The sequence below is a fragment of the Myxocyprinus asiaticus genome, chromosome 19 (assembly GCF_019703515.2).
Source record: "Myxocyprinus asiaticus isolate MX2 ecotype Aquarium Trade chromosome 19, UBuf_Myxa_2, whole genome shotgun sequence".
NCBI lineage: Eukaryota > Metazoa > Chordata > Actinopteri > Cypriniformes > Catostomidae > Myxocyprinus > Myxocyprinus asiaticus.
Genome location: NC_059362.1, coordinates 21,014,342 through 21,039,173, shown reverse-complemented (window position 1 = coordinate 21,039,173; position 24,832 = coordinate 21,014,342). Strand labels below are relative to the sequence as shown.

At 40.3% G+C, this 24,832-nt stretch overlaps 1 protein-coding gene across 8 annotated transcripts in view; it reads right to left on the bottom strand.

Annotated features, from left to right (window-relative positions):
• LOC127409782 (apoptosis-stimulating of p53 protein 1-like) overlaps positions 1-24,832 on the bottom strand; it is a 110,024-nt gene that overhangs the window by 73,295 nt on the left and 11,897 nt on the right. For 3 of the 8 annotated variants that reach the window (XM_051644596.1, XM_051644598.1, XM_051644600.1), the window contains exon 1: positions 11,392-11,810. The exons of 1 other annotated variant lie outside the window; for it this stretch is intronic. In XM_051644596.1, the coding sequence (XP_051500556.1) occupies positions 11,392-11,532 (141 nt within the window). In that variant the 5' untranslated portion in view covers positions 11,533-11,810. Of the gene's footprint in view, positions 1-11,391; positions 11,813-24,832 lie in introns of those variants that run through there. 4 more of the 8 variants (XM_051644595.1, XM_051644599.1, XM_051644597.1 and 1 more) reach the window with 3 other exon arrangements.

Below are 24,832 nucleotides of genomic sequence, written 5' to 3'. Positions count from 1 at the left end.
GTGGGTTGAGAACCCCTCTCACCCAGAATTAGTGCACAAATATGGCACAATCCCACCTCTGAGTAAAAACTGAGTAAATGTGTAAAGGCAAGGCATTCAGGCAGACCTACAGTATTTTTGCTTGCATGGAGGGCAGTCCAAAATACAGGTGTGTGGGTAGATAAAGTGCTCTTGCAGTGAAGAAAACCTGTCAAATCCTTAAACACCACACTGACGTTGCTTTCTGCATGGAGTTGAAGGCAACAATTGGATCAGGTCCATTTCAATGGACTTTTTGTGGTGCAATACTAGGATTGAAATATTTAGGCCAGACTCACAAGGTTTTTTCAGACAGCAAAATGACTATTTTGTGCTTCATGCAACAATGGATTTTGTGTGGAACAACCAGTCTATGAAATTAGCATCTGCCACACGGCAAATGCGGATACCTTTTGTGCAGTGGCAGGTAATTTTGGTCAACTGCCCACCACCGAGGCGACCTGTAAAGTCTGATGTATACTATGGAAGAAGCCAAACTTTTCTACTGGATGAACTAAAGCACCCTAGGCGAACGAAGCTGGCGTTCAAACAACACACGTCATTTAAAAATTAGTTAGTTGAGGGTGACGTCATGAAAGGCTGTCAACTCTTTGGCGGACAACACATCAGGTAAACTGTCTCAGAGAGACGGGCTTCAAAGTTATCCATTTTACCGAAAGTAACCTAAGTAACAACTCTTCAGCTGGCACGCGCAACTGTCACGTCGAAATCACACCCACTATTAGTTTTAACTAATTATCAACGCTCTTCAACTAGCCGAATCCTCCTGGGTCAAGAATTTCAGAGATGAGTGCGAACAGGAGAAATATCACCAAACGAACACATTAGCAGAACAAAAACATCACTGCATTTCATCATCATTTGACGGCGAACTAAGCGAAGTCTGTTCACCCAGTAAGTATAAATTAGCCTTAAGACGTCTCGGAGAGACATATGAAAAGAAATGCAATTAGACACACAGACTCGTGCTTAAACAGATTGAACCTGATTATATTTTGAAGAACAGACAAAAGAATAGCTGTCGGTATGCATTATTAAAAAGTTTTAATATTTGATTCATTTTACATAGGTTCAGTGGCAGTCTGCCGCTAACACGCACAGTGGCAGCACTTCTCATGGAACACTTGCGTGTGAAGAGTTTTCACTCTTTCTTCCCTGTCAGTCATGGGAAAACAGTTTGCAAGAATAGTGTCATATATGTGAATGCTGCAAATGATCTCCGACTGCCTCAGGAGGTGCTCTGAATTTAGTTAGCTTTATTTCCACGGAGCAGTTCCTGTTTTACATGCATTGTGAATGCAACTGTATTTTGACATTAGAATTCCAGATATTTGTTGTTGTATACCATGTGACATAATTTTAAAGCAGAGACTTTGTGTTACCAAAAAAAGAAAAACAAAACAAAACACAAAACTCAATATTTGTATTATTTGCCTAATTTGCTCAATGCAACTTCGATGCATTGCATAATTTTAAAGTTTTGTTAATAAATTCAGCAGGCTTGTGTGTCATGAATGTGAGACCAAACCTTGCGTTTCTTAAATGTAAGCAGATGGAGGGCTATATCTGGGGCCTATAAAATGAAAATGCAAAGACAGAAACTAATAATAAAAGTGGTATTGCGAACGGTAAGGATCATCACCAGACAATGATTGTCTCTAACAACTGTTTGTCATTGCAGTGAGAGCTGGAGAAGGATTTAAGGGAAAGCCAGACACCAGTGAGGGAGAGAGAGCTCCCACACGCACCTAGAAACTGTGCCGAACCGTTTCCGCTGAAAAGTGTGATTTTGAATTGTTGCCGCTGAAAAGTGTGGAGTTCAAAATAACTCCACCTAATACCTTTTGAGTTGGATTCACAATCTCCCGCTTCCTCCTTTCCCCTAACTGCAAACTTGTTACACTGGTGCTGAAACCTGGGATTCTAGGAGGAAGAATGCTGCCATTGAGGCCTCACCTCTGGAGGACGTATTGAAGACCCTCGCCAGCATCCACCAGTCACAGCATCAGGCCCTCCTCGAACTGCACACAGAACAGGAGCAGCGGTTCATCATGCTCCTCCAGGCCCAAGCGGAGGACCGGCAGGTGCTCTAGAGCTTGCTGTCCCAGAGCTTGCTAGCAGAGGACCACATGGTGGCGTATACGGAAGCCCTCCATCCCCTTCTTTCTGCCCTGTTCCTCCTCCCCGGAAACGGGGGGTGCCTCCTCCCAAACCGGCTCCTCGGCTTCGGGGACTGCACTACCCGCTGGTTTCCCCTGTCCCTCTCCGCTCTCATTCCCAGGTTGGTGAACCCGCTGCCGTGGGCATGGAGACTGAGCCGGTTTGCTGGAGCTGTGGGGAGCCCAGGCATTTCAAAAGGATTCCCTGCAGGGATTTCCCTTTGGAGCAGACACGAGACGAAACTCTTAGGCACGCCTTCAACCAAGTGAAAGTAATTGATGGTCAATGTCTTCAGCCAGATATTGCACTCACATATTCATACTTTTCTATTATAAATAATCGGTTGTATCGAGTGACGCAGGATGCTCAGACAAAAGAAGATACAACCCAGTTGTTGATACCGAAGAGCCGTTGGGAAATGCTATTCCAGACGGCTCATCATAATCCGATGGCAGGTCACTAAGGGCAGAAAAAGACACTGAACCATCTAATGGCCCGTTTCTATTGGCTGGGCATTCGCGAGGATGTTCCCAGATGGTGTGCAGCATGCCGTCAATGTCAGCTGGTGAATCCGCCAGCCACCCCAACAGCGCCTTTGCGCCCACTTCCTTTGATCGAGGTCCCCTTAGTAAGAATTGGTATGGACCTCGTCGGGCCATTAGAACGGATGGCACACGGACATCGGTTTGTGTTGGTTCTGGTGGACTATGCAACGCAATATCCAGAAGCAGTGCCTCTATGCAACATTTCAGCACGCAGCGTTGCGGAGACACTCTTCAGAATCATCTCCCGAGTGGGGATTCCGAAATAAATTCTCACTGATCAAGGCACTAATTTCATGTCACGTACACTATGTGAGCTGTACAAATTACTGGGCATTAAATCGATTCGGACAAGCGTGTACCACCTGCAAATGGACGGCATGGTCGAACGGTTTAATTAAACCCTGAAAAACATAAGTTCGTGCATGAAGATGCTCGGAGTAGGGATAAGTGGCTTGAACCTCTGTTATTCGCAGTTCGAGAGGTCCCGCAAGCCTCCACGGGGTTCTCCCCATTTGAATTATAGTATGGGCATAAGCCATGCTGTGTCTTAGATGTTGTAAGGGAAAATTGGGAGGAGGGACGTTCAAACAGCAAATACGAAATTCAATAAGTTCTTGAGCTGAGAGCAAAACTCCACACACTGAGGCAGCTTTCACAGGAAAATTTGCTACAGGCTCAAGAACGTCAATCCCGGCTGTATAATGGGAGCACGGCTACGGAAATTTACACGGAGATAAAGTTCTTGTATTACTACTCACATCAAGCTCTAAATTACTTGCAAAGTGGCAAGGGCCCTTTGAGGTCACATGGCGATTCAGAGAAGTCTATTATGAGGTTAAACTAATGGATAGGAGTGTAGCACGGCAAATTTACCACCTCAACCTCTTAAAACCATGGAGAGAGGTGGCCCCTGTGTCCTTGGCAATGGTGGTTCTGGAGAGGGAGGAGCTTGGGCCGGAGGTGAACTTAAAAGCCAATCGAGGCACCCCAGTCACTTGCAGAGACCACCTCTTAACAAGTCACGGACGTGGCCCGGTTGCAAATGTAGAATTCTGATGGTTTCCGCATCTCGTGCTGTGCTTCTCACTGGTTCTGGCAGTGCTGCAATGATCAGAGGTGCATGTTTAAGAGCTCGAGACCGATCTGTGAGTAAAAACGCACCTGCATTTGTGGAGGTTGTGACTATTTGACACTGCTAAACCAGATGCTTCAGATGTGTTGCTAGACTTCAGAATCAGATGAACCATGGTACAAATGCATACCAACCCATATAATGGAGTCTAGATAAATATTTTAATGCAAACAGGAACGTGACGATAGATTTGATTAACATGACTGATAAACGCCCCCATTTGTAGCACTCCAAACACAAACAGGTAAAATGGCAATTGGTGGCACAACAAACAGCAGTGCAGAGTCAAATAGGACTGCCACTGAATAAACACTAACCCTAACTTTAGGATTAAAGCCACAAATTAAAATCTAAAACTGCCTGAACTTCTGAAAATGTGCAAAATCCCACTGCAAAAACAGAATTCTCTAGGAAACACTATCACAAGTTCAACGGCAATTTGTTAGCATTTGAAAACCTTTGTCTGTGAAAAAAATATTTTATTCAGCCTGTAGAAAAATCCACCATGCCTGACAGATAGAATGAGGTCTGTCATTATGTCAAGGTCTCAAGCAATGCAAACAAGAAACAAGAGACAAACAAGCAAGCCCACACTTTTGCATTCACAGTACACACTCTCACTATGTCAAACAGAATGGCAGGTTTATCGGAGCACCGGCAGCAACCAGCACCAACATTTTTCCAAGTTATCCACACAGACAGCGCTAGATAAATATTTCTATTTATATTTACATGCAAGAGAGGAACAAATGGATTTTAGTAAACAACAGGTTCCCTAACAGTGCACTTCTTACGTCATGCCTGTTCTGGGCATATCTTTCAATTTCTATGATCAAGTACTGTTGTTAAGATCAAGTCAGGTTTAGTTTGCAAATAGAAATATATAATTTGTTATTAATTTGGGGACAAATGCATTAAAGATGTTTATATGGGTTTGTTTACAGCTGGTTTTAAGAAGCGCATTGGGTGATCCAAACACAAGTGTTAAGGCAATCCGATCACCCTTTACACCTGGTAGAAACATGCATCTCTTTTGACCACTTGTGTTCGGATTTCAAGGAGAGTGTCTGCGATTTCACAACAACATTCATCAATCACTACATCAGTGTATTGCTGCATGATCATAAAGCCCCCAAAAAAGCATGAAAAAAAATCTGTGCACTGTTTCACCTAAAATACTTGCATTTAATCTAAGCACAAATGTAACATTTCGAACAAAATTCTGAGTTATTTTAGTGGAGTACCTGTATTAGCTGATCTTCAGATGTGTGTGCTTCTCATCAGTGTCACTGGATGTTGGTTTTAGGCACACTAAAGAAGTTCTGTGAAGTTCTTGTGCATGTATATTTTTTCGCTTTTTCAAACTTTCTGACTGGGCAGTTGTTTGCTTTTAAAGCCACATGTAACCGGCAAATTTTAATCTATTGTTTTAGCACATTGGTTGACTGGCAGGTGAGTCGGCGGCAGTTTGCTGCTGTTCGAATGCATTTAAGCGGGTGAGCGTTACACTATGAGCCCTATGTGTTCACATGCGTTTTCGACCACATTTGACGACCTCCGAATGTGACTGAAGTGGACAAATCTCAAAATGTTTTGGACCCAATTTGCACCTGTTTTTAGCCCCATCCTATTTCAAACGGATCGGCGATTAAAACTTAACATCAGGTGTAAATGGGGCATAAGCATAGTTAGGTAGCCACTTTTAAGTGGGGAAAGTGGAGAGTTATCAAATTAGATGCAATGTATCTGATTCAGGAGACTTTAATAGGAAAGGCATGAGAAGGCCTGAGAGTTATGAAAACTAAACCTTTCCAGCGAGTAATTGGATCTGTTATCCAAGTAAAATCATGAGATGTGCACAAATCCCCATCTCAGCCCACGTGGAGAACAGCAGTCATTGGGTGACTTTATGACACAAAGCAGAAAGGTCTCGGGCAATCAAGTCTAAACAGCTCTCCTCTTTTGTCCTCAGATCAGCTTAATAGAACACCAGCAACAAACAGGAGTTCCCTTACGACTCAGTACACTTGACATTGCGTGCTAATGCATATGGGAGTGTCCTTCCACATGGCCTAGTTGAAACCTCTCTACAATAACCGCAATATTCTAATACTGGCTATGGTGTTTGAGCCCCGCCTTTTTAGGCGTGAAGCTGTCCGCTATAAAAGCAGGTGCGCAAACACCATTCCTCAGAATTTTTTTCCTTCAAGACAGCGATTCATCTCTCATCTAGAAGCCCTCTACTGCTTCGCCATCGACTATATGTGTCAGCGGGCGGAATCTTCATGGCAATGAGAAGATTCTCCACTCCCCGCAGTGTTCCGGCAAACATCACTCCGCCTCACCGCTTCAGCATCCTGATTCCCCGCAGTGCTTCGGCAGGAGTTGTGTATCCTTATAAAGCAATTGTTTATTGTGTGTTTAAATTATATATATATTATATATATATATATATATATATATATATATATATATATATATATATATATATATACATACACACACACACATATATATACACAGTACTGTGCAAAAGTCTTAGGCACATATGATGTTTCACAAAAGCATTTGTCTTAAGATAGTTATTTATATCTTCAGCTTTAGTGTGTCAATAGGAAATATAAATGGTAGACTCCCAAACATTACTTTTGCAAATAGAAATGATTAGAATAGAAGAACAGGAAGCCCTGCTACAGATGTCATGGCCCCCACAAAGCCCCCCACTGAACATCGTGTCAGTCTGAAGATACATAAAGAGACAGAAGCAATTGAGACAGCCTAAATAGATAGAAGAACTGTGGCAAATTCTCCAAGAAGCTTGGAACCTCCTATCTGCCAACAACCAAGAAAAACTGTGTCCAGGTGTACCTAGGAGAATTGGTGCTGTTTTAAAGGCAAAGGTGGTCACACCAAATATTGATTTAGCTTTTTTTTATGTTTACTGGACTTTGTATAACATTGTGAGAGATGAAAACTATTTATGTCATTATTTTTGAAGACATCCTCACTATGCAACATTTTTCACAAGTGCCTAAAACTTTTGCACAGTACTCTGTGTGTGTGTGTGTGTGTGTGTGTGTGTGTGTGTATATATATATATACACACACACACACACACACACACACACACACACACACACACACACACAAATAATCTAAAAGAGTCGCTTACGTGTTCACGTCTTTTTAAAGATGTCGTTCCTTAAAAGGTGCTGTATGTAAGATTCAGAAATCCTTGTTATTAATGACACCTGTGGTCATTAAGTGAACTGCAGCCAGCTACCTGTTGCTCATACTCACGAGCATTGGCCAAAACAATGACGTAACGTACAAAGAGACTGAACGTAATCCACCGGCATCATGCTGACAGATGAGGTAGCATAATTAAAATTACACAGTTATGATTGTTTTACTACAAATTTGAGACTAAACTAAAACTACTTATCAGCTAACATAGCATATTGATACACACATACAGCTACATACTACCGAACTATAGCAGACAGTTTACTGTTGCACTGCACTGTTACGTTGCACTATTGTGTGTTTTGTATGTCATATGTTGTACTACGATCAAGAAACCAGTGTATTTGCTTAAATTTATCCTGTATACCTGACTTTTAGTATAAAGAGAAGATTTTTGAAATTATTTGAAAGTTACAAAGCAAGGTAGCTTGCAATTCGTCAGCGTTAGCAGGCAAGATCAAGTTAGCTAAAATTACACAGATCAATCCTTATGACACTATATTTCACATGATTTGCAGTTATGTAAGCTTACCTGTCCAATAAAAAGAATGCCAATTCAGGGTCGGTTTTGATCCCCAAAACCGAACAAAGGTCTCTCCAGGAATCAAATGCCCTGCCGATGTTCACTCTAGTTTTCGCTTGACCACGATAACGTTCCCGCTTAGCCAGACGGGATTCAGTAGAAGGCTCTCGGGAGCGCGCATAAACGTCACATCCTTTGGATTTTCCCGGCAAAACCGACCTACTCCCTTCGCATGAAAATCAGTCTATAGGCTTTAATAGGCAACCTATGAAGACTGGGAAGGGCTCATATTTTTTTTATTTCTGTTACAAGCCATTCACACATTGGCAAAAAAACAAACAAAAAAAAAAATTTACGTGAAAATTGTTACATACCACACCTTTAAGTGTTCCTTGTGCAAGAGGCACATCCCGCTGTCAGATCAGCATGAGAGTTGCATTCTCCGTCTGGGCCATGCCCATGCAGAGTCAGCTCTCATGGAGCCACACTGCCCTCACTGCGAGGGCATGAGTCTCAAGACGCTGCAATGGTGAATCGCTGGGGATGAAGACGATGTCCTGCATCAGGCGAATGAGGAGGGTGTATGCGCCACTGAAAAGGAGATGCTTTGCGTCCTTTCAAGGGTGGTCTAAGTGCTCGATATCGAGTGGTCTCCTCCAGAGGAACCTACACAGTCTCGCCTTGATGAATGGTTCCTGCAGTCCGGATACCGAAGATTGTTAAAAGAGTACAGCGTATGCAAGACACACTCACACTTTTCAATAAAGGGCTTTCCCACTTCAAAGCCCACATATTTTGCAAAACAACTTCCCAATGGTGAGCGGCGCATTATATCTTGTAATGAATTAAAAATATTGAAAAAAGATTACAGCGCTCATTGCACATGCACGAGACACACTTTTTCAATAAAGGGTTTTCCTACTTCAAAGCCTCATATTATGCGCAACCGCTTCCCAATGGTGAGCGGTGCATTATATCATTTTATGAACACACCAAACTGCCCTCTGTCCCATTACGTGGACGCATGGCGAACTCTTACTGGCATTCTGACTGGGTGATAAAAAATAAAATCAAACATGATTATACAATCCAATTTGCACATCGGCCGCTGTGTTTCAACCGTGTTCTGTCTTCCATGGTTCTGTCTGAAAATGTGCCAGTGAAAAAGAAGACATGTCTGGGATAAAAGAGAGGATATGATCACACTAGGTTCTATTTAATAATCCACAGAGTTAGGAAACATACATATGTGTTATCTTTGCTTAACAAGTGCCTTCTTCTAACGGTGACTCTGCTGAGAATGTGCTACCGCCAAAGTCTTTTTAGCAAGTCAGTCCACCTGGCGGCCATCTTTGGAACGCACTCGGGCAGGTTATGCAGCTATTTTTCCATGTTAACAAGTGGCATACAAGTGCAGCTTCTATCTACTTGAATGGTGAAAGGCCGAATTCTCCAAAACGGCTGGTCAAGATTACAATCATCTGATGCAACTCTAAATGTTTCGGTCATTGTTAATTTTTGAGGGCATTTAACATCATAACATTTCCAGTAGATTTAAGCCTTGTGTAGCTGTTATACTACCCTCTAACAGCACAAATTCTTAAAGAGCCTCCACTGCTCTCCTTCACCAGTTACGTTGTCTAGCAAACAACTAAGCGGAAGTGTGGAGCGTCCGAGAGGAAGCCTCTTGTCGTAATGGTGCCACCAGTGGAGAAGTGAGGAAAAAGGTGGTTATGAGAGTTACAGGTGTTACAAACAGCTTGGAACTGTACAATGTTTGGCAAATTTGTACTCTTAGTTCTGCAGGTGTTAAGGATTAAAGGTATCTATCGGCATTCTCATTCACACTGTGACTAGGCAGGTCAAGTATCTGAAAAATTGAGGCATTGTTGACATGTAAATGTGGTAGTCACATGTTCTTTTCAATTTAGAATGAGTCGTTTTTGCAGCTCAGTTTCAATAAATGTTCTTTTTTTGCCAATGGGGAGGACATTTTGAGCTATGAAAGTCTGCATGTTTTCATAGTTCAATGGACCAATGTTTCCTGCACAATTGTTCAGGAGTGGCGTTTCACCACTACTGAATCTCCAACGCCAAGGCAAAATAAACGATATCTTATTTGAGTTGTGAACTTGCCGTCTGAATTGAAACTGATTAAATAAATAGCATGTACTGCGAAATAATAGCAAAACACGTCTTTGTTGCATTGTGTTTGCTGACTGCATTTCTAAACAACCATAAAACTTGACTAGCATCCAATTCCAGTGCAAATGACTCAGGCCGGTGGTTTTAATGAATCTTTCAAAATGACTCAACTCACTAGCTAAACATTTTAATCAGTCTGACAAATCCTTTACTAAATGAACTCACTTAATCTGTCAGAACGGACTGAATATCTGACTCACTACTGAACTTTAAGTCTTTACTTTCAGTCATATCTGACTCGACATAAAGCAAGAACCGTTTTGAACTTAAAGGTTCATGAAACAAAAGTTATTATACTTACAGCAGCCATGTCTCCCAGCAGCTCTAGACTGGTTGCCCACTGAAGTTAAGCAGGGTTGAGACTGGTCAGTACACAGATGGGAGACTTCCTGGGGAAACTTATGATATGCAATGGACCCTTATTTAAATAAGAAAAACAAAAATTTGACTCCTTATGATATCGCCCCTTTTATAGATATTATTTTGAAGATATTACAGTCAGGAATATTAAGTTGAACCATCCAAACTACTGAAAACTTTTCAAAAGGTACACATTTTATATGGACCATTAAGCTCTAGGCTACATCGAAGCTATACTCAAACCATTAATCTGTGAGTGAGAACCAAGTCCTCCAACATTATCATCAGCCTTCTTCTTGCGTAACTCAGATTTGCAAGAGGTAAGCATCCAGTCGTACTGGCTCCAAATCAGATACATTTCTTTCAGTGCTGAAGACCAAAGCTGATTTAACTTGAAAAATGCACCACAGGTCAAAAATCCCAGCAGAGCACCACTCCGTTAAGCAAGAAGCAACCAAAAAAACCTACGACACTGTTCTCTTCATCCTTACCATCATATTCTTTTGAAAAGATGTTACCTCAGAAAACATGCACTGTTTTCTTTTTTTTTTTTTTTTTTTTTGTATAAAGGGTTTGGAGAAGAAGAGGGCATACATAATTCAGATGTCCGAGACAGTCGACTCTTATTAGATTAATGTGAACAATGGAAACGAATGATGACTGCTTCTGCCAGCAAAGATGAGAACATTCAAATGACCAAATCTTTGCAGGCCCCATAACTCCCCTCCCCTACCTTAATATATCCAATCAAATCCAATTCATTACCATAATTCTGAGGCAATTCTATTAAGGGCAAAATGACAAAGCCTGTGATGAAGAACAAAAACCGATGACCGTCTTGGCACAGTATGGATGAAATCATACGAGTGATTGGTTACTTTTTGGAACTATGACTACACTATACTTCTATGATTAGATTTATAGACTCACTTATAGTCATCGTCAGCAATTCTGGATTAACATTGAAAGTTGCCCATAGGTTACCACTTCTGAGAAGAAATAAAAAAATTGTCACTCTGTAACTGTCAAACATACAACAACACATTTGAACCACTAGCAAAAAGTTCAAACTAATACAATTATTTTGTCGTCCATCCATCATTTCACCTTACTTGAGAAGTACAGGTTAGTGTTAACACGCCCCCCTTTCATCTTAAAAGCAGGACATCTATTTGTATCACCTTTGCACACTTAGATGCAGTCCGTCTTCTCTTGGCCTCTCTCTTGAGCTGCTGGGCATGTTCCTTTCTCCAGGTTGAATCTCCAGGTTTTACAGAAAGGCTGACCAGGCCACGTAGAACAATGGTCACAAACTTCTTCATCTTGCAAGAAATACTCAAAACAAAGCCATACCTTGAGACTGTCTGATTCAAACACGTAAACACACACTGATTACAGCAGCAACAGTAGCATGCAAGGGCTCCCTGCAGAGACAAACCTTCAGTAGTCACGCTAGCTGTGTGACTGCTAAGAGCGAGAGAGCTTGAGTTTGAAAAAAGGGAAATCGGAGGAAGACGGGAGGGAGGGTGCTTCTCTCATCAGAATTATGAAGAGTGCGTCACCAGGTCCCCTCCAGAATGAGGCTCCCTCGAGAGAGAGTCGATGACAACAACAGAGGTGGCTGATGGGTGCAAACATTAGTCAATGTTTTGAACTCTGTTCAAAATTACATAGCACGGAGAGGTTTTTTTTCTGCATCACCTGTTAGAGCTGTGTGAGAGACATTAAAAATACCCTCGCACCCACCCAGCAACAAAGTCAAGCAAAACAGCTAAAAACACGGTTAATCCCACTGAAGACTAAATTACATGTTAACTTAACAGGTAATTCATTGCCCCTGCACTCTGAGCTCATTGTTAGTGCAACTCAATAATATGAAGGAGTATTTATGAAATTTAATTACAGCTTTGCTCAAAGCACACAATTCAGGCTAAATATAAATGTTTAGGCAGGACTAAATTATACTGTGTGAAAGAAATATTTACTGACACCAACATAAATACAAATACTTCAAGCCTTTGTAAAATCAGACCAATGGTATATATTGCACCAACACCGACATTTGGGCATATCTTTAACATTTAAGAGTAGATGACTATGCATTAGCGCTGCAACTAATGGTTATTTTGATAATCGACTAATCTAATGATTATTAGAATGATTATTCGACTATTCGGTCGATTATTGCAACGATGAATCATTAGCTCTTAACCGACTATTCAGCTTGTGCCTCGACATAAAAGGATGCATTAAATGTGCTTACTGATTACTAACAATAAAGAGGACAAAATCATCTTTTAAAAATACCTCTAAATGACATTCACTGAATTAAAGAAAAAGAAAAAACATTTAATTCAGTTAAAAATTCACTGTAAAAAAAAACCTATTGTAATCAAGAGTTTTTGTCTTTTACATTTAAATTATCTAAAAATCCTTAAAACAAGATCCATTTACTTAAGCAACATATTAGATATTTTGACTTGCTTTCAGAGAACGTATCTTGAATAAGTGTATTTTTTCACTTGTTCATGTTTCTGCCAGTGCAGTAAAAAAAAAAATATACTCATATACAAGATATTTTCTCTAAAAGCAAGTCTAAATATCTTATATGTTGCTTCTCAGGTAAATGTATCTTGTTTTAAGTAGGCTTTTTTAGATATTTTAAAATATTTAAAGGGGTCATGAACTGGAAAATCAAACTTACCATGACATCTTGACATATAAGATTTTATAGCACTATAAAAACATACTGTAAATTTCAGAACCGAAAACTTCTTCATTAGTCCACAAAAAGGCTTTATTGAAACCAAGGTGCCAAAATGGCTTGTTATCTACTTCCTCCTCACTAATACATCACAGTGAGTTATTACATCAGCACAGGCCAGCCTCTGCATAAACAGATCAACGGCTACTTTATCGTCGACACTGCTTAGGCACGCCCACCGGTCTTGCGGTTAGAGCGGTGAGATATTTTTGGAGCAACAGGAGGTGTGTCACGATGGCTACGAATATGTCAAGACGTTGCAGTGCCAGGTTGTGGGAAACTAGATCTCTTGCATTTGCTTCGCAAGGATCCCAACATAAAGAAAGAGTGGCTGACATTTATTTTTAATGAAGTCCCGGATTGCGTCGGTAAGAACGTGTTTGTTTGCTCGCTTCATTTTACAGATGATTCTTTCACAAACAAGACCTCACAAAAAAAACAGGCTTTGCAGAGAGACTTAAATTAAAAGCTGATGCAGTGGCAATTACATTGGACCCGACAGTGATGTTGCAACAAACAAGTGTGAGTATCCATGTTAATTGTTTTGCTTCATATGTTACAGACTGTTAGATGTGTACTGAATATTTGATTTGATCCTAGTGATTTTAGATGCTCGTGTATTAGTTTTAATGCACAGGGATCTCTAAGCAGCATATATTTTTTTTGGTCTATTGGCGTGATAGCACAATTGCCACAGATGCACCTAAAGAGTATTGATATCAATATATTTAGACAATCTCTTTCCTTTTTAATGAAAACATGACTCATTGTAATGAACAACATATGCATTTGTCACTACACTGAATATATGATGAAATATGATTATGTGACGAACGACAGTGCGACAAACACCGGTGAATGTATCCTGTATACGTTTACATGTTGCACAGTAATTGTATCCTTTCACAGTTATAAATGTTATAGCACCATGTATTTACATTTTATTTGGTACTGTCATGCGTTACTCAGCATTTGTAAAACAAAGAAATGTTTCACCGTTGGAAAATGCCCCAACTATGTAACAAGATACACACTGTTGTGTCGAGTCTTGGTTTAAACAACAATAAAATTAATACCTATTACACAAATAGACAAGTAAATTACAGTGATTACTTACCACGCTGTCACAGACTGCAGTATCTGTGGTGTTTGTGGAGGGGGTTAATTCGGGATCAGACTCTGGCTCAAACATGTATGGATGAATTCCTCCGGTTGTCATTTTTTTAACCATCCGAAGTTTTCAAAACAACCCAACACACGCGTAATGGTGGGGGCGTTTACACTTATCCACATGCAAAGATGTTACCCAATCACAGCAGTGGGCATTTACACTGAAGTCTTCAAGAACACACGCCCCAAAAAACTGGACAGAAAATGACCATTTATTCCTAATAAATTATTATGACTACTTTTAATGAAGAAAAAAAAAAAAAAAAAACACACTAACATTATAAGTGGACCTCAAGGAACATTATAAAATAAAATATAAATCCAATTCATGACACCTTTAAATATTAAATATTGTATTCAACATTCTCCAATATCAATTTTTTCTTCTGCAGTATAGCTCCTAAAGTAAATGTACGTTGTTTTACAGGAGTTTTAGATATTATTTTTGGAAAACAAGCCAAAAAAGACTAATCAAACATTTATTTTGTTGCAGTATATAATGGGCCAAGACTACACTCTCTCACCTTTATGTTCACTTCGATCCATCTTTAACTCACAAAAACAAACTCTCTTCTTAATAGAACTGCTTATCGCCGATTTTCTTCACAATAAGATACACACCGTAACACATAGAGGATATTATTTTTCAATAAGTTGCAAGCCATCACATTATAATCTAGCTGCAGCAAACACGCACAAGGGATGAGCTTCCCCATGCCAGAGTGTGCATCAGCAGGGTGCAGTTTCAATCTCTCCACCTTCATGCGACTCATAGAAGCGGCGCTGACCGCACAGAGAAATGACATTTTCTGAGTTTATGACCCACTTCCTTATTATCTGAACTTTAATAAAGGATGCATTAAAGATACGACACCAGGTTCTTTGCTTTTTAGATGCTCTGACATGCAAGTTTTGCTTAAGCAGAATGCCAGATCCTGCTCTGCTTTATTTCACGATGACAGTGCTTCTGTATTTACTTATTTTGTATTTTTGCATTATAATTCCCTCATACTTTGTGATCTACATCACCTGAATCTGTTTGGAAAATTTAGAGTGCATCTGGACATGTGTTTTCTTCCTCTCCTCAATCAGGCACGAGCTGTTGTGCTCCTCTCGCGTGCCATCATTAGAGCTTCATATAATCTCATATTATGTTAAATTTCATCAAACACAGAGGCCTCAAGCCCGGGAGTTGATTTGGTCGGAGAGTTTTGGGAAATTCGCAGAGAATTGTTGAACATGTCGGCAATGCTGACGAAGGTCGTTGCTGACTTGGAGGATCTTGCTGTAATCAGTTGTTCGGTCACTGCCACTGGAGACGAAATTCACTGTGGTTATAAGAGTGGGGGATGTTGAGCAATGGATCGATTATCTGGAGTCACTGGAGAGGGAATTATCTGCTAATCTGCTAGCGGATTTGGAGCGTCTCTGGGAGAAGTCGGAAGACATGGAGAACTGTAGCTGGCGGAATAACGTTCTTTTCGTCAGAATTCCTGAGGGCGAAGGAGGACAGGATATGGTGAAATTCCTAGATGGGCTCCTTGCGAATCTGCTCGATATAGCAGGCCATAAGCTGGAAATCGAGAGAGCTCAAAGGGTTCCGGCTCGGCGATCCGCTGAGGGAGACAGGCCCCAAACAATTCTGGCCAAATTTCTGAGATCATCCGATAAATATCTTGTGTTACGTGAGGCGAGGAATAAAGGAAGGCTTTCTTGGAAGAACCACAGCATTTTCTTGTTCCCAGACTTGGCAAATTCGACAAGAGAAACGTGATCGATTCAAGGAATGCCAGAAACTCTTACATCAACGAAAGGTCGCTTTTGCACTGATGTTCCCAGCCAAATTGAGAATAGATGTTAAGGATGGCCGTAAACATTTACATGTCCCCAGCAAGCGATGTCATTCATAAAGTCAATGGATTGAGGAAGTTATTTTGTGGTACTCACATTCTCAACATTCACTTGACTGTCCTTGGAAACGGAGAGCCTTTTTTGTTTCTTTTTGTGCTAGTTCCACCTAGCGGCTGGAGTTCGTTTTGTGTAGTAACACTCCTTCAGGACAGTGTTGTGGATGAATCTGCACGCCCTTTGTGCTTATGCCTCCTATTGGTTGGAGTTTGTTTTGTGGAGTATTTATTGCAAGTCACTGGAGTGATTAGGTCATTTGTTGCACAATTGGAAACATCTTAGTCTCAGATCACGCCCTGGTGAGTTTAGAGGTGTTGCCACATACGGAGAAAAAGAAATCATATAGTTGGCACTTTAATGTATCCCCTTTTGCAATATCCTGAATTTCAACAAATGTTAAAGGCTGAAATCAATGTTTATATGGAGACCAACTGGTCCGCAGTATCCTCTGTAGGCATGGCTTGGGAGGCACTCAAGGCGGTTCTTAGAGGTCGGATCATACAGTATGCCTCATTCACCAAAAAATCCAAAGCAAAAGAACTCATGGAGTTGGAAGGGAATATTAAAAGTGTAGAGGCAGAGCAGAAGCACCGAATGTCATCTGATGGCCTAAGAGAATTTACCTGATTGAAATACAGATATAATACTATTTTGTTGCAGAAGGTGGAGTTTTGGCTATTCAGGGCAAGACAGTCATACTTTGAGTTGGGGGACAAAGCAGGGAAGCTTTTGGCTAGATATATAAAGCAGAGAGAGTTTTTTTCTACCATTTCCTCAGTGAAATCTGCTGGTGGTGAAATATTTACCTCGGTAATTGATATTAATAATGCTTTTAAAGAATTCTATCTTGATCTCTATAGTTCCATGTCTTCGTCTACTGATGAAGATATTAGAAACTTTGTGGAACCATTAGAACTCCCTAAATTGACAACTGAGCAAAAAAATTCTCTTGATTCTGAGATAACCTTGGAGGAGCTTGGCAAGGTAATTAAGGCCTTGCCTATAGGCAAGGCTCCGGGGCCAGATGGCTTTGCCATTGAATTTTTTAGATCTTATGCTACAGAACTGGCTCCACTTTTGTTAGAAGTTTATCCGGAATCATTAAAGAATGGAAAGCTTCCGCAAGCCCGGATCAGTCTGATTCTTAAAAAGGACAAAGATCCAAGCGAGTGTAAGAGTTACCGTCCAATTTACCTGATCCAGCTAGACATTAAAATATTGTCAAAAATTCTGGCTAACCGATTAAGTTATGACATCTCTTATACATACAGATCAGGTGGGGTTTATTCAGGCCCGCAGCTCTTCTGATAACATTAGGCGTTTCCATCAATATCATGTGGTCAGTGGCGAATGATCAGTCTCTGGTCGCTGCCATCTCAGTTGACACCTAAAAGGCTTTGATATGGTAGAATGGGATTATCTTTAAGATTTTGGAAATGTACGGGTTCGGGAATACTTTTATTGGATGGATTAAGTTTCTATATAGACACCCGGTAGCGGCGGTACAAGCAAATGGATTAATTTCAGATTATGTTACTCTGGATAGGGGCAACCGGCAGGGTTGCCCTCTTTCCCCATTATTGTTCTGTCTTGCCCTGGAACCATTAGCAGTCACGATAAGAAAGGAAGATGATTTTCCAGGGGTGGTGGTGGGAGGTACGGCTCATAAACTTTTGCTTTAGGCAGATGATATTTTATTATTCATCTCCAACCCCACTAGATCTATGCCTTGCCTCCAAAGAATTATTAATTCCTTTTCAAAATTCTCAGGATACAGAGTCAGTTGGTCTAAATCCGAAGCTTTGGCTCTGACAGCATACTGCCCAGTAACAGCTTTTCAGCCAGGTGCCTTCCAGTGGCCCAAACAGGGCATTAAGTATTTGGGCATTTTATTCCCAGCAATTTTGTGAGTTAATTTTGACCCCTTAATAAAAAGGTTTTCGAGCGATGTGGGCAGGTGGGCTTCATTACATTTATCTATGATTGGGAAGGTTAATGTTATTAAAAATGAATTGTATTCCAAAATTCAACTACCTGCTACAATCTCTCCCTGTTGATATCCCCCTCTCTTATTTCAAGCAATTTGATAGCATAGCTAAGTCCTTCATTTGGAATGGTAAGCGTCCCAGATTACATTTCAATAATCTAGGCCTACCCAAGATTTTGTTTTATTATTATGCATTTGGTCTCAGACATTTGGCTTATTGGTCACTTCCACCTGAGAGACCCCCAGGGCTTAAAAAGCATCCCAGGGTGATACCTCAAGAAGTTGGTTGAGAAAATGTCAAGAGTACATTTCTGCAAATTCTAGGCAAAGGGTGACTACTTTGAAGATGCTAAAATATAACACATTTTTGATTTATTTTGGATTTTGTTTAGTCACAACATAATTCCCATAGTTCCATTTATGCTATTCCATAGTTTTGATGACTTTACTATTATTCTAAAATGTGAAAAAAAAAAATTATAATAAAGAATGAGTGTTTCAAAACTTTTGACCGGTAGTGTATATGAGAGTGGAGTGTTGAGATCTTTTGAAAATATGGTTCGACATTTTAAGATTCACTCAGTTCTTTAGGCATTTACAGCTGTGCCACCTGCTCTGTACTATTTTTGGGAGTAGCATACACCCCCCTAAGCGGCAGACACTCTGGGAGTGGTGATAACTGCTTTTGGAAAAGGTCATGAGGCATCAGTATATTACTCCCTGGTAATTCAGAGACTGGGGGACAGAGCTTCAACTTCTCTCAAGAGATTATGGGAGAAAGATTTAAACTTGATTTTGGAGAAGGGAGTGTGGGCTAGGATACTAAAAAACGTCAAGTCTAAATCTAGAGATGCAAGGGTGCGCCTGATGCAATTTAAGATTTTACATAGATTCTACTGGACCCCCTCTAGATTGTATAGGCTTGGTCTTAAAGACACACCCACCTGGGGCCTGGGTAGCTCAGTGGTAAAATATGCTGGCTACCACCCCTGGATCATGAAAGTTCGCTAGTTCGAATCCCAGGGCGTGCCGAGTGACTCCAGCCAGGTCTCCTAAGCAACCAAATTGGCCCGGTTGCTAGGGAGGGTAGAGTCACATGGGGTAACCTCCTCATGGTCGCTATAATGTGGTTTGTTCTCGGTGGGGCGCATGGTGAATTGAGCGTGGTTGCCGCGGTGGATGGCGTGAAGCCTCCACACGCGCTATGTCTCCGTGGCAACGCGCTCAACAAGCCACGTGATAAGATGCGCGGGTTGACTGTCTCAGACGCGGAGGCAACTGGGATTCGTCCTCCGCCACCCGGACTGAGGCGAATCACTACGCCACCACGAGGACTTAGAGCGCATTGGATATTGGGCATTCCAAATTGGGAGAAAAAGGGGAAAAATCCCCCCCCCCAAAAAAAAGACACACCCACCTGCTGGCGATGCCAATCATAAGATGGGGACACAACCCATGTTTTTTGGTGGTGTGCTTAGATCCAAGAGTTTTGGTTGAGGGTTCAGAGCTTTATGTGTGATGTTTTGGACACTCAATTAAAATTTTTCCCCAGACTCTGTATCTTAGGTGATGGGGCGGTCAATAATATAGGGGATAGACATATAAAAAGTTGGGTCCTAGCCGGAGTTATGATCGGCAGACGGATCATTCTCAGGGGATGGAAGTCGGCTGGAGCACCCTCATTTCAGGAGTGGTGCAAAGAGATAGGAAGGGTGGCAGCATTCGAGGAGGTAATATATAGAAGACTGGGAAAATGTTTTTTGTTTAACAGGAAGTGGGGTAGATATCTGGCTTTTTTGGAGGATTCTCGGGGAGGGGTAGTGGAGAGGGATTTGCAGTTTTAAATGTGTATGTGCATTCTTATTGTTTTTTGAAAGTATACTTTTATGTTTATTTTTTATGTTCCAATTATTCATGACCACTGTAGTGTGTTTATTCGGGGGGAGGGGCTTAATGTATATAATTTGATTCCATATTTTATGTTGTGTTTATTTACTTTGTGAATGGAATCAATTGTTAATAACAACAGAGAGAACATTTTTAATAAAAAATGCTGAAGTAAGATTTTTATACTAGGAATTCCCCTTTTTTGAGAATATAAATTGGGAAACTAGAAAGCCTTTTGAAGCCCTCTTGAAACTCAAAGGTGTACAAAGCTTGGCTAAATCTTTCAGTAGTTTTTTTAAGCAAGGGTATAAGTCAAGGGTGTCAAGTCAGTGATATACATGAAATTAAATAGAGGAAAAACCTTCTTCCCTGGCAAATCATATTCTAATATGTACTGCAATTATATGAGCCTATGATCCACTTTAAGAACCACTGTTCTACAGTATATTAAAAAATTCATGTCATTCATTCATGTCATTGGCCAAGAACCACACATTTAGACAAGAAAAGCCATCTAACTGACATGTTAAGTGACTAATCACAGTCAGTTTTGCCATTACAGGGTGTATAGGGGCAGGGTTATCAGAGACATGTCATACCATAATAAAAGACAGACATGGGGGAAAAAGTATTTATATAATGGTGCGCAAGTCTCCATGAGTGATTGCACAGAAAACACACGGGATAATAGCAGAAAATGTGTAGTCTAAGTACAGCACAGAAAACCTCAATAAAGACAATTTCACAGATATAACTAACAAATCAGAAAATGCGGCTCTGCTCGAAGATATCCACTTCACTTTCTGCTACATGCCTCAAACGAAACTCTGAATATATTCAAAAGATTTGATGTCACTAACCTAGCAAACTTGGACAAATTCTGTGATTATTTCATCCACAAAAGTGCTCTTTGTATCAAGGTGGAACCTTGTGAACACAACTCGACTTCCAGGCAGACTGATAAACGTCATGTGTGCGTCTACTCGTGGAATTCCATCAAACCAACCAATACGATTTGCGCCAAATTTTCAGTTTTGTGTGCATCAGATTGTTAGTGCACGGACTGTGGCCGGTCCGTGAGCGTGCTGTCTGAGGCTGACACTAACACTTGCATAATGTATGAAGACATAGGCCTAACACAGATAAGCCTTACTAATGAAACTCTACCCCTGTCATTGTATTCTAACATTAACTCATGACATAATCCAGAGCGAATTTCTGATCTCAGAAACAATATTCTCAGATACCAGGCTAAAGTGACCTGATGTTGGATGTTTGATGACATCAATAATGCAATGCATCGTTGAGATTAGAGCCTGACCAATATGGGATTTTTGAGACCGATACCGATTTCAGAGGGGAAAATTCACTGATTACCGATATGGTGGTCAATATAGTTCATTTTTGAGCTGGAATGAAAACAGACCTTTTCTATGTGGATTGTGCACTGATTTTGCACCGATATGACTATGCAAAGGTACTCAGAAGGCTGCTTTCTTAAATATTTTTATCAAAGAATATTTGACATTATTATTATTATTATTATTATACATAGTCAACAAACTCTAGAAATGAACACTGAGAAAATAAATAAAAATACAATAAATAGCTAAATGAACATCAGTACTGTATGTTCAGTATCAGTCAGTTACTGACCATTTAAATAAAGAATAAATAAAAATAAAATAAATAGCTAAATAAACATCAATACTGTATGTTTAGTATTAGTCAATGGCTGACCATTTAAATAAAGAATACATTCATATAAAATAAATGGTTAAATAAACATCAGTAGTACTGTTCAGTATCAGTCTGACTACAGTCTGACAATGCTGACTATTTTAATACTGCCAGTCAATGAGGGGCAGGTTGTAAAACAAGAAGCACAGCTTCTCTGCATTTACACCTGCCGAGTCAAGAGATAAACTGCAGCAGCAGTGTTACACCGTATTCTGCTATACAAGTTCAGGGGAAACTTTCAACGGTGGAAAACCAGACTTTTAAATATTACATTTTGTAAATGCAACCAGTAGCGGTTCTAGCTTGTATGGCGCCCTGGGCGAAACCCGCTTCAACACGCCCACAAAGTTGTTGACCGGAGGAGGGTGTGGGTGCCTCATGACTCCACTGACCCCGCCTCAATCCCCAGTCGGCCTTGTTTGGCCCAAGGGTAATTGGCAGGCAAAATACCACTCAGATCAAGTGGAAAAAAAAAACTGAAAGAATGCATTTCATTGTATTTTTTTATTTTTAAATAAAACTTTTTTCATTACATGAAGTTGAAAAAAAATGCAGGTAATCTTTTAAAAGCATTTTTTTTTTTTGTTTTTTTTTTTACAAACTTGAAAAATTATATATTGTTTTTCAATCATTTTTCATTTAGATTATGGGGTGGGGCAAATGTTTCTCTGGTTTCCAAAGGGGGAGTGACCAAAACAATTGAGAACCACTGGACTAACCTGATGTTCTGGACTTAGTTATGATGCTCCTGCAAGACATACATGGTGCCTCAATCTAACAATGTAGAAATATCAGGTGTTTTCATAGAACATAAGAGATAAGAATTCGGACCTGCCATAACTTCTAGATAATGTCTGTAGGCCTAATCTTATTTATATAAGTTGAGTATATTCTGTTGCATATCTCAGGCAGTAATTTAATTTTATACAGCAGAAAATGGGTTTCTTGTGTGCTTTAAGATAGCCTTTTTCTCTGGAGATTGTGCTTTATAAATCATACACAGTCCCTTTCCAAAAAGGGACTTTTTGAAAGCACAAAAGTGGAGAATTTTCTTGGAGGTTTTTGAGTGAATGTCTCTCTCATACAGCAGCTAGATCTTGTGACAGCCACTATTCAAAAGTGAGGAGCTCTTCTATTTGAAAGATGGCAGTTAAACAGGAAGCATTAAGGAAAGTTAATTAATTTGTAATGACCTCAGTGGTGGGAAAGGGGGAGAAGAGAGAGACAAAAAAAGATGACATGAAACAGCAACAACAGCCTTTAAATATTTGCAGACTGATTGTGTTTTCTTGTTTTCGAAGAAAGGCCTTTATAAAAGTATTATCAAGCTCTACACTGCATGCAAGGTTCTAAATATATTTATGAAAACCTGAAGTGTAAACTGTCTGGATCTATACATCTATACTGCCTGGGAAAGTTGCCACAAATCACCGCTAACTCAAACATGATCACACATATAACTCGTAATATATTGGTTTTACCGATTAATCATTGCCGATTACTTTTTAGAACTATCTGTTATCGGCCGAAAAAGTTTATGGACAAAATTATTTATTCCCCACTGTTCGGCACTGAAGGATAGTTAGAACAGCTTGGTTCAAAAGTATAACAGCAGCCTCTAGAGGTGAAATAAAAACAATCACTGACAACTTGTGGGGATTTACTGCATCTAAATCTGTCATCATTGACATATTCATCCATATTTTTATCATCACTTCACTGCATATTTTGCTATTTTGATTAGATAATTAAGTGTTTTAAATTAAAGCAAGGGCATGCTAAGAAAAATACGACTACTGTATGTGGAAATGTGCCCTGTCAGCATATGACAACATTACCTTTATAGTGTTTTTATTGTAATATGTTGTAGATGATTGTAAGAGTGCATATTTTGTTTCCCTTATGTGTTTGTGTAAACTGGAAGCACAGACATTTAATAATGAGTCCCTGGTGTATTTTGGGCTTGTTAATAGTTATATAGACCTATAATAAATGTCATGTTTTTTTCCCTCTTGAGATTCACTTTAGGGATGTGCACGAGTAATTGAGTGCTCGTTCTGAACCAGCTAGTCAAGTTTTAAAAACACTTGAATATCGCTAATTAATTTTTCTTTGCCCTTTTGCCTGCTATGAGTAGCGCTGAATACTCTACTTTCCCTCGGAATCCCTCACCAAATCTCGCAGTTACAATTGAGTGCACTGGGGGGCGCTGTGGATGTGTCGTAGAGGTGTTGGATGAGAGAAGATGATATGATTGTGTCTGTGCTTTTGAAAGCAAAGCCTAGTGTAGCACTAGCAATAGTTATGTATGTTGATTCTTTTTCATTTCTACTCTAATTGATATTCAGTTCTTGTAAGAGTCATGCAAGCCAACACTGCATCTGGGATATTATTTAATTTGGACTCTTGCAGCCTCTATGTCTGTGCCAGTCACAGTAAAGCAAGACTAAGAAAACTTCGTAACATTTCATAAGTCAATTGTGAAAACTATCTGCCAATTAATTGGTTATTGGCCTTTTCCACCACCTTTGTTATTGGTATTGTCGAAATCCACTATCGGTCGACCTCTAATTCCAACAGACCAACTTGTAGGCGTTAGACCAAGTAGTCGCTCAGACAACAAATATTGTTCACAGAACAACAGCGGTGTAGCATTAATTTCAGATAACTGTGTCCTCAGCTCAAACTTCACTTTTGTTTTTTGTTTTTCAAAAATAAGTAACACCTTAGGTGATGATTCTTGAAAAACTAGAGCCATGTAATGGGTAGTGTAGAGAAGGACGAGCTTGCATCTGCTCCACAGTGCCCCAACAACAGCGTGTTAGCAGCTCACGACTCTGGTCTCCATTGGCTGCCTGAGTCACACGCACAGAGAGGATGAGACAAGATGAGAGGGGGAATGCTCTCTCGCTGACTGACTCTGTGACAATGATGGCATTACAGAGTTGCGGGGCACTCCGCCACATAGGGGAAATTCAGAATCCTGACAACCTGTTTATGTGCCACTAACATGAAAGCTCATTGGTTAAGGATGGTTACTCTGTGGGAAGCGCACTGGTTAGTCCAGGCTCAAGGAAGTGTCCGGAAATGTAAACATGGTGTCCCAGGCTGAATGTGTGCTCATGTTCCAACAGAATCAGTCAAAACAAGACCTAGACTTTCCACA